This window comes from Mycteria americana, chromosome 12, assembly GCF_035582795.1.
Source record: "Mycteria americana isolate JAX WOST 10 ecotype Jacksonville Zoo and Gardens chromosome 12, USCA_MyAme_1.0, whole genome shotgun sequence".
NCBI lineage: Eukaryota > Metazoa > Chordata > Aves > Ciconiiformes > Ciconiidae > Mycteria > Mycteria americana.
In genome coordinates, this window is record NC_134376.1 from 4,723,812 (window position 1) to 4,733,109 (window position 9,298).

At 57.2% G+C, this 9,298-nt stretch overlaps 1 protein-coding gene across 1 annotated transcript; it reads left to right on the top strand.

The window, feature by feature from the left end:
• Positions 1 to 466: 466 nt before the first annotated feature.
• Positions 467 to 5,340, top strand: ACTB (actin beta). Its single transcript, XM_075514820.1, has 6 exons — positions 467 to 625; positions 2,035 to 2,163; positions 2,492 to 2,731; positions 3,252 to 3,690; positions 4,025 to 4,206; positions 4,588 to 5,340. The coding sequence occupies exons 2-6, from the start codon at positions 2,041 to 2,043 to the stop codon at positions 4,729 to 4,731; spliced, it is 1,128 nt and encodes a 375-aa protein (XP_075370935.1). The 5' UTR covers positions 467 to 625; positions 2,035 to 2,040; the 3' UTR covers positions 4,732 to 5,340.
• The last annotated feature ends 3,958 nt before the right edge of the window (positions 5,341 to 9,298 follow it).

A 9,298-nucleotide genomic window follows, 5' to 3' on the forward strand; every position in this document is an offset into this window, starting at 1 on the left:
CAGCACGTTGCCCCCAGGGGTACCCCCGTCCCCTCCTGGGGGGGCTGCAGCCGCCTCCCCCGGCTCCCGCACCGCCCGGGGGCGATCGAGCCGGGACACCCCCCCCTCCCCCGCCGCGGGGCTTTGTGTGCGGGCTGCGGCGGCTCCCCTCCGGGGGGCTGCACGGCGGCGGCCGGGCCACCGCGACCCCCGGCGGGGGCCGAGCACGGGGACGACAGCCCCCTTCCCCAGCGAAGCAGAGTGGAATTGGGGGGGGCTGCACCCCCCCCCCCCGCACCCCACTCCCCCATTTACTTTGCCCTTCCCCCCCCCCCCCCCCCCAATATTTTTTCTCTTTGCAGGGCGGGGGGCGCTGCCGCGCGCGCCGGGCGGGGCGGGGCGGCGCGCGCGCGCCGGGGAGGCGGGGCGGCACGAGGCGGGGAGGCGCAGCAGGGGCCAATCAGAGCGGCGCGCTCCGAAAGTTTCCTTTTATGGCGAGGCGGCGGCGGCGGCGGCCCAATAAAAGGCAGGGCGGGCAGCGGGCGGGAGCCGCTGCGAGCTCTGCCTGCCTCACGCGCGCGCGCGCCCCGCTCCCGCCGCCGCCTCGCGCCGCCCGCCCCGGTTCTGACCGCGCAACTCCCCGAAGGTGAGCGGGACCGGGGGGGCTCATCTCCGCGCTCCGCCGTTAAATCGTTGCTCTTATTAATATTGGGTTGGTTAAGCTTATTTAGAAGATGGCGCGCCCGCTTCTGAAGGCGCTCTTTGTTTGCTGGGGGTGGTGGTGGGGGAGCCCGGCCCGCCGTGCGCTGCCATATTTTAGGGGATGGGGAAGGAGATGGTGCTTTCACAGGGGTTTCGGGGTGCTGCTTGTGGGGGGTGTGTGGGTCGCCCCCCTGCCGCCCGTGGGGCTAATCCGCTTTCTAAGAGGATTGCTGGCGGCCGTGCGTGGGGCCGGGGGAGCGGGCGGCTCGGCTATTGTGTCCCAGGGAGGGGCGGGGGGGGGAATGGGGCGCGGGGCTTTGTCTGCTCCACGCTGCCCCCTCCCCCAGCCGCCGGTGGGGGGTTCGGGGGGCCCGCGGCGCGGCTGGGCCTGGGGGCGTTGTCCCCCGCTGGAGAGGGGCGCGGTCCCCCCCGTCCCCCCCCGCCCGGGCACATGCAAACAGCCCCGGTGGCTTTTTCTTGCGGGGAAGGGGGGCGGCACCCCTGCGGAGGGCGAGGCTGCTGCACGGGAACAAAAGCTGCGTGCAGGGGGTGGGGGGGAGAAGGGGAGAAGCCCCCGTGAGGCCGGGCGGCGGCGGTGCCCTTGTGCGGGCAGCCTGGCCGCTCCGGGCAGCGACTACACTTCCCAGGCTGCCCCGTGCGGGGCTGGCACATGTGCCGGCCGCTGCCGCCGCCCCCCCTCTCGCCAGCGGATTAAACCGGCGCTGTCGGAGGCGCCGGGGCTGAGCTCGCCCCCCTCGGGGCGGGCGGCTATTGCGTAAGCCCCCGCCTTTAATCCCACCCGTGCTGCCGCTGTTCGATGGGGCAGAGCCCCGGTCACGCTGGGCTAGCGGGCTGGGCGAGGTGGCTACTGCTCTCCTTGCAGCGGCCCTCTCGAGGCCGCAGGAGCGCTTTCGGGGCGGCTCCGGGCTCCCCGAGCCGCTCTGCACCGGGGCGAGCACCGTGCGTGAGCTGCGGGGAGCCCGGCGAGGCGTCGAGCCCGGCCGGCTGGCACACGGCGGGGTGCTGGGGCGTGGCCGGGGGGAGTGGCTGCCGGCGTCCCCCCGAAAGCCGGCGGCGAGCGGGGCCGGCGCGGCGCATCCATTGCCTTTTATGGTAATAACCAGAGGGCGCAGGGACTTCCTTTGTCCCAAATCGCGCCGCGCCGCAGCCTGGGAGGCGTCGCCCCCTCTAGCGGGCGCCGGGCGAAGCGGTGCCGCGGCGGCAGGAAGGAAATGGGTGGGGAAGGCCTTGGCGGCATCGCCTCCCCTCCCCTTCCCTTCCCGCCGCGGGGCTCGGTGGCTGGCGCGTGAGCGGTGGTGCTGATGTGTCTCTTTCTCTCCTTTTCTTCCGCAGCCAGCCATGGATGATGATATCGCTGCGCTCGTTGTTGACAATGGTTCCGGTATGTGCAAGGCCGGTTTTGCCGGGGATGATGCCCCCCGTGCTGTCTTTCCATCCATCGTGGGTCGCCCCAGACATCAGGTAGGTGGCTGGGGTGCCCGTTACTGGACAAGAGAGAGGAGCTTTTGGTGGAAATGCTTCCTCTAGAGTCATCAAGCTTTGAGAGACACTTCCATTTGGCTTTATAACACAAGAGGCCTCTGCACTGCAACGCAGCTGGTGGGGAACGCGGCCTCCTGCAGAGCTTTTGTGCAGTGTGTGTGTTGGAGCAGTTGGCTGAATGCCTCTCCTGATAGAGTGGGGACAGCAGAGGGACAGTAGTGGGAGACCCAGCTTTGGGAAAAGAAGGTTATCCGCCTGGTGGGGCTTGTCCTTCAGCTGTGCTTACTGCTTTTTCTTTGTTGTGCAGGGTGTGATGGTTGGTATGGGCCAGAAAGACAGCTATGTTGGTGATGAAGCCCAGAGCAAAAGAGGTATCCTGACCCTGAAGTACCCCATTGAACACGGTATTGTCACCAACTGGGATGACATGGAGAAGATCTGGCACCACACTTTCTACAACGAGCTGAGAGTAGCCCCTGAGGAGCACCCTGTGCTGCTCACAGAGGCTCCCCTGAACCCCAAAGCCAACAGAGAGAAGATGACACAGGTGTGTAAAGCTTTGGAGCTACAGCAGATGTTGCTGCAGGCCAGCTCTCCTCTTCCATGTTGTCCTCTCTCCTCCTTCACCACTATTCTCCCTTTTTGCCATCTTTACAGGGTTTTCCTTTCCTGACCTGAGTCTCCTCTTTGCTGGACCTTGACAGGTTTTGTTTGCTCTTCTAAGCTGGCTTTCTCTGAGACTGAACTAGCAACTTGTCTAACTGCTGTTTCTGACTAGACACACTAATCCATTTACCAGCCTTGAGTGACTGTACTGTAGTTTACTTGGCATTTGTTTTATTCCTTGCTGTGACATGTGGATGGGTCTGTTGTGGGTGGTGTCCCTGCTCAGGCTCTAACCTGGCAGGTGTGGGTGGAGACCAGGCAAGATAAGCATGGACTTCGAGGGGGAGTGGAGAGAAGTCTCTTAGGGACAAAAGTTAAAACCACTTGCATGGACTTGGCGTAGGTCTGTAGCAAGAACCTGTTTTTTGCTGTTGACTCAACCCCTTCTTTTCTCTCCCTAGATCATGTTCGAGACCTTCAACACCCCAGCCATGTATGTAGCCATCCAGGCTGTGTTGTCCCTGTATGCCTCTGGTCGTACCACTGGTATTGTGATGGACTCTGGTGATGGTGTTACCCACACTGTGCCCATCTATGAAGGTTATGCCCTCCCCCATGCCATCCTCCGTCTGGATCTGGCTGGCCGTGACCTGACGGACTACCTCATGAAGATCCTGACAGAGAGAGGCTACAGCTTCACCACCACAGCCGAGAGAGAAATTGTGCGTGACATCAAGGAGAAGCTGTGCTATGTTGCCCTGGATTTTGAGCAGGAGATGGCCACAGCTGCCTCTAGCTCTTCCCTGGAGAAGAGCTATGAACTCCCTGATGGCCAGGTCATCACCATTGGCAATGAGAGGTTCAGGTGCCCTGAGGCCCTCTTCCAGCCATCTTTCTTGGGTAAGTCCAACTCTTCTAGGATACCCTGTGCTCCTCAATGTTCCTTTCTGTAAAGGGTGACCTGGAGACCATGGCAGCCAGTTACCATGTTACTGCTGGTCCATAGCAAGGTCTGTGCTGTCCCACCAGTTAGCCTCGCTTTTCATACAGCCTTAAAGGCGTTTGTTAGAGGGACTTGGGACAGTAGAACAGGAGGTCGAGCCTGTTGGAGCCATGGCTTTGTACTGCCTTCCTGCTGAAGGGCCCCTGGTCTCTTGGTTGCCCATAGTAGCTCTTCGGGCTTCCTTGGCTGTGTCTGAGCCCTTGCTGACTTGAGACTGCCTCTTCCTCACAGGTATGGAGTCCTGTGGTATCCATGAAACTACCTTCAACTCCATCATGAAGTGTGATGTGGATATCCGTAAGGACCTGTATGCCAACACAGTGCTGTCTGGTGGTACCACAATGTACCCTGGCATTGCTGACAGGATGCAGAAGGAGATCACAGCCCTGGCACCCAGCACAATGAAAATCAAGGTAGGATGGAGTGAGGGGAACCTCTCAGCACTCCTGTTAATGCTGAAATGCAGAGTGGGTGGGTGGGGGGTAAGTTAAACTCCTCCTAGAAAAGGTAGAAACCATACTTTTGTGTCTGCTGCAGCCTTAGTGGCCTTGCTCTGGACAAGATGGCATCCACCCAACCATATGAATAATGGGATTAGTGTAAATATTGGCTGCAAAGGCGGAGAGGGGAGGCAGGTGGGTGTGTAAGGTTGTGTCTTAGGCCTTTTTGGACTTCATGGCATCTTGGCCAGGGCTAGAGAAGGGAATTGGGCAGCTCTGTCTTGTAGGGCCACGTGTGGGCAGTGAGTGTAGTGTGACACGATGCATCTGACCGATTCCTCCTCTTCCCTGCAGATCATTGCCCCACCTGAGCGCAAGTACTCTGTCTGGATCGGAGGCTCCATCCTGGCCTCCCTGTCCACCTTCCAGCAGATGTGGATCAGCAAGCAGGAGTACGATGAATCCGGACCCTCCATTGTCCACCGCAAATGCTTCTAAACCGGACTGTTACCAACACCCACACCCTTGTGATGAAATGAAACCCATAAATGCGCATAAAACAAGACGAGATTGGCATGGCTTTATTTGTTTTTTTTTTGGCGCTTGACTCAGGATTAAAAAACTGGAATGGTGAAGGTGTCAGCAGCAGTCTTTAAAATGAAACATGTTGGAGCGAACGCCCCCAAAGTTCTACAATGCATCTGAGGACTTTGATTGTACATTTGTTTCTTTTTTTAATAGTCATTCCAAATATTGTTATAATGCATTGTTACAGGAAGTTACTCGCCTCTGTGAAGGCAGCAGCCCAGCTCGGAGGGAGCCGATGCCAGTTACTGGTGTTAGGTTATAATGGCTTGTCTGTAAATTATGTAACCCAACAAGTGTCTTTTTGTATCTTTCCGCCTTAAAAACAAAACACACTTGATCCTTTTTCTCTTCGATTTGTCAAGCAAGCGGGCTGTGTTCCCCAGTGATAGATGTGAATGAAGGCTTTACAGTCCCCCGCAGGGTCTAGGAGAAGTGGTGCCAGTACGTGGGGGAGGGAGGGGCTACCTGTACACTGACTTAAGACCAGTCCAAATAAAAGTGCACACTATAGAGGCTTGACTGGTGTTGATTGTTCATTTTCTTTTCTTCCATGCCACTTCTTGACAGTTAACTACATGCTCTGATCTAGCCTTGCCAGGCTGCACAGGTCAGCTATCTGACCGGGGGTGGATGCTGGTGCTGCGGGCTGTCTGGTGCGTGAGCCAGATGGCTTGTGGTGATACAGCGGGGAAGAGCTGAGCCTGCCAAACCTCCTGCTTGCCAAGGCTGCCCTGGGCTGCAGAGCTCTCCAGATACTGCCAGTGTGTGCAATAGGGAGCTGCTGGAGGAGCTGGGCTTAGCGGGGATCCAACTGCACCCTCTGAAATGTCTCTCCTTAGTGCAGTATGACTAGAGTGCAGTATGAAAGCAAATTGGGGTGGTGGTGCCATGAACATGCTAAAGCAGCTGGCTTCTCCCTTAGCCAAGGCTCCTTTGGCTAGTCTGCAGCCCTCCATGGCCTGTGGGGCAGTGTCCCCACTTCTCCCTGCACCAGGTGCCTGAGCTTGTCTGTTCTGGTTTGCTCTGGGAAGGAGGCCTGGGTTCAGGCTGGGAGATTCATACTCTGCCAAACTGCTTGCTGGGTGGAGCCGCTTTCAGGAGAAGGCAAGAGAAAGTCTTGTGAAGTGGAAAAAATTGACTTCAGAAAGCAGGGCCACTGGGCTGTTAGGGCTGGGAAAGGGGTGTGGGGAGGGAGGATGCTCTTGCATGGCAAGTGACACCTGCAGCTCCAGGGCTTGCTTGGACAGTGCAGATACCAGCCTCTGCTGCGAAGGAGGTCTGCAAGGCTGCTTGGCTCTGTCCCTGTCCTTTGGGCTGCTGACCCTTCTGTGAAGCTTCAGCCTTGTTTGATGGATCAAATTCTCCAGTTTTGTGAAAAGGAGCAGCTACAGCTGGGACCTTCACAAAGCTGTGCTGGGAGCCGAGACCCTACTGGGCACAGCAAAGCCCATGAGATCCAGGAGCCACTGCTGCGGAAGGAAGGAGACAGAGAGGACCAAGGCTGCCAGGTCAGGGGCCAGGGAGAGCAAAGCCAGGTGACGCTGCGCATTGCCAACTCGGGCAGAGCAGACCTTGGAGCCTCGCTCACAGGCGTGCTGGCTTCCCAAGGCTCCTCCAACCTGCCTGTCTTTGAAGAGCTAATGGCTGTGATTGTGTCACGCTGACAGCAGATGAAAGGCAGGGAACAGGCTCCATTGGCTCTTTAATCCTCTGCCTGGCCTGATCCTGCTCTGGCATCATGCTGTATTCGGGGTGGACCTGCCGGTTTCTGCCCTTCATCTCCCCGGCCTCCCTCCCGGCTGCCCCGGGTGCAGTAGGAGCCTGGCAGGGCTGTAGGTGCAGACACTGGGCTGGGCAGACGAGTTACTGGAAGCACCAGTTTGCAACAGGGGAGGTGAAACAGGTTGGAGCAAGGCCCAAACTGGGTTTATAACCTGAGGTCTTGGGGAAATGGGGTGAGGAGGAGGAGGCAATGGCAGCTCCTAGGGAGGGAGCTGGTGGGAACGGGGCAGGAAGAAGGCCAGGAGGCAAAAAGAGATGATGGCAATAGGGAAATGGGGCGCCTTTCTTCAGCCATCCCTGAAATGGTCACTGATTGCTGTGGAAAAATGTGTTGAGACACAAAGAAGAGAAGAGATGATGGTGGCAGTGAGGGAGAAACCACAGAGCAGCAAAATGCCGGGGGCTGAGAGCAGCTCAGGGGGAGAGAGGTGCGGGCACAGGGAGAGGGTGAGTGATGGGCTGGTGCAGAGCCGCTGGGCGCAGGGGAGCCAGGCTGGTTTTCATGCTCCAGAGCACAGCAGGCAAAGCTTTCTATTAGTTAACACTTTGCAGGGTGTTTTTTTCTCCTTTCTTCTTATTTCACTCGCTGTTCCAGGCAACCAGGCCCCCCAGTAAAACGAGGCTGAGCCTTTCACAGCCCTTCCTGATGCCTCTCCAGCATGAGGCCGCAGCATGCACAGCTACTCCGCAGGCTGCTCCAGCAAGTCTCGGTTTATTCCTCCTCTGGGCCATTACATGCTGGAGAAAAGAATGTGGTGCCGGGCAGGGAAGCCTGTGAGCATTACTCACTGCTCCCGACTCTGGCGAGCAGGGGGGAGCCCAGGGTGATTTCCTCCCAGGAACGCCAGATGCTGGAAGAGGGGGGGATTTTTTTTTTAACCACAGTTTCTCCATCATTGTGTTTCGGAGGGCTTGGTTTGCCCCTCGCTGTTTCACAGAGGTGGGGAAATGCCAAGGGGCCTGTCACGGGAAGGGCAGTAGAGGAGCTGGTTTAGCCATGTCCTGGCTCTTGAAACCACCAGCCATGGGCAAGACTCAAAGGAGAAGATGTGTAGGGAATAATCAGTCCCCTGGTTACCTCCTCCTCCTCCTCCTCTCCAGCACACAAATAGCCAGGGGTTGTGGGGGGGACCAGGAGATTTAAAACAGCCACCCACGGGCCAGGCTGAGCGTGTCCCGTCTGGCTCAGCAGCGGTGAGGTACCAGGATTTCTCAGGCTGCGGAGATGGTGGGACTCAGCTGTAGATCCTTGCAAGCCACCCAGCCCTTTCTCGCCTCCCTTTAGCTGCCCGGGCGGAGCTGGCTCAGCTAAACGGAGCTGAGCAAACATGTTTTACGTCCTTTCTTCCCCCAGAGCTCCCAACTTTCGCTCCTGCTGGAGACAGTCACTGGCACTTCACCTGTAATTAGCTGGTGACCTGGAAAGTCACCTCGCTGAGCCGCTTATGGAATCAAGCCACCACCAGGAATTAGCGATGTCCTTGGCAAAGGAGACATTTGTGGCTCTCAGGATTTAGCCCTGAAGGGCCTTATTGTCTCTTAGCCGTGTCAGGGAGTGTTGACCAGAAACGGTCCCTGTTTGGCGGGGGGGGGGGTCCCGTTCTCTCATTAGCGAGCGTGTGCTGCTTCAGGAGAGGTGCCAGCTGGCTGCATGCAAAAGTCCCAGGAAATCCCAGAGCATTCAAACAAAACTGGTCTCCTCGCAGAAGTCCCCTCTGAGGGAGCAAAGTGTCAGCTTCAGAAAATGGACTTTCCGAGGTATCAGTTCATGGATGGGACTGTGGGTATCGGCTGTGCTTGGGGCAGGAGGAGTCCTGGTCTTTGAAGCTGGTCTTTGTAGAGGGATTGCTGACCTGGAGCCTGCCCTGACTTGTATTATACCCATCTGTAATCTGCTTTAGCAAGCCTTACTGTACTAAACCGTATCAAGTATTGAAAATCACTTACAGCAGTGGAGCTAGCAGTTCACCCAAGTGCTCTGGCCACTGTAGTCCAGCTGGGCTTTAGTCATGCTGACAAAAAGATGAGATGTCCAGACTGTATCAGTCTTAAGAATAATCAGAGGAGAGAAATGACCCAAGACTTTCGAGAGGGAAAAACATAAAATCCCCAGGTCAGTCTGGCCTTGAACAGTTAAGAGATTTTGTCTTATACAGAGCAAAATATCTTGATACTAGCATTAATTTGTTTGTTTGCCTTCTTGGACTGGGACAGCATGATATGTGCCTACCTTCTTTGGGCTAAGAAAACTGTGTATTAGTCATATGATCAAAGTCTGCCCTGAGATGGCCCAGCCCTGAACTGAACCCATCTTCACAGAAGGCTCCCGAGAGCCCACACTGAGAAGAGCGTTCCTGAAGTGAGGCACAGCAGGGAGGGTTTCTCCTCTCACTGTCTGGCCACCTCCCAGCAACCGTCAAGAGAAATGCCAGAGTTCAGTGTAGCTGTTCGTTTCCTTCCTCTTTTACCGCCCATCTGATGTCCTGCTGCTGCCTTGTATTTAACCTCCATGTCTTATCTACACTGCCACATTGCTCGTTTATTTGGTGGATCATGAGTCCAAGTGCACCTCCTCTTACAAACTGCTGCAAGCCTGGTTTCTCCTTGGGAGGTTCTTATACCTATCTCTCTTCCCAGCTCTTATTCAGGGTTGTCAACTGCTGTCTGGTCCATGTATGCCCCAGGGCTGGAAGGA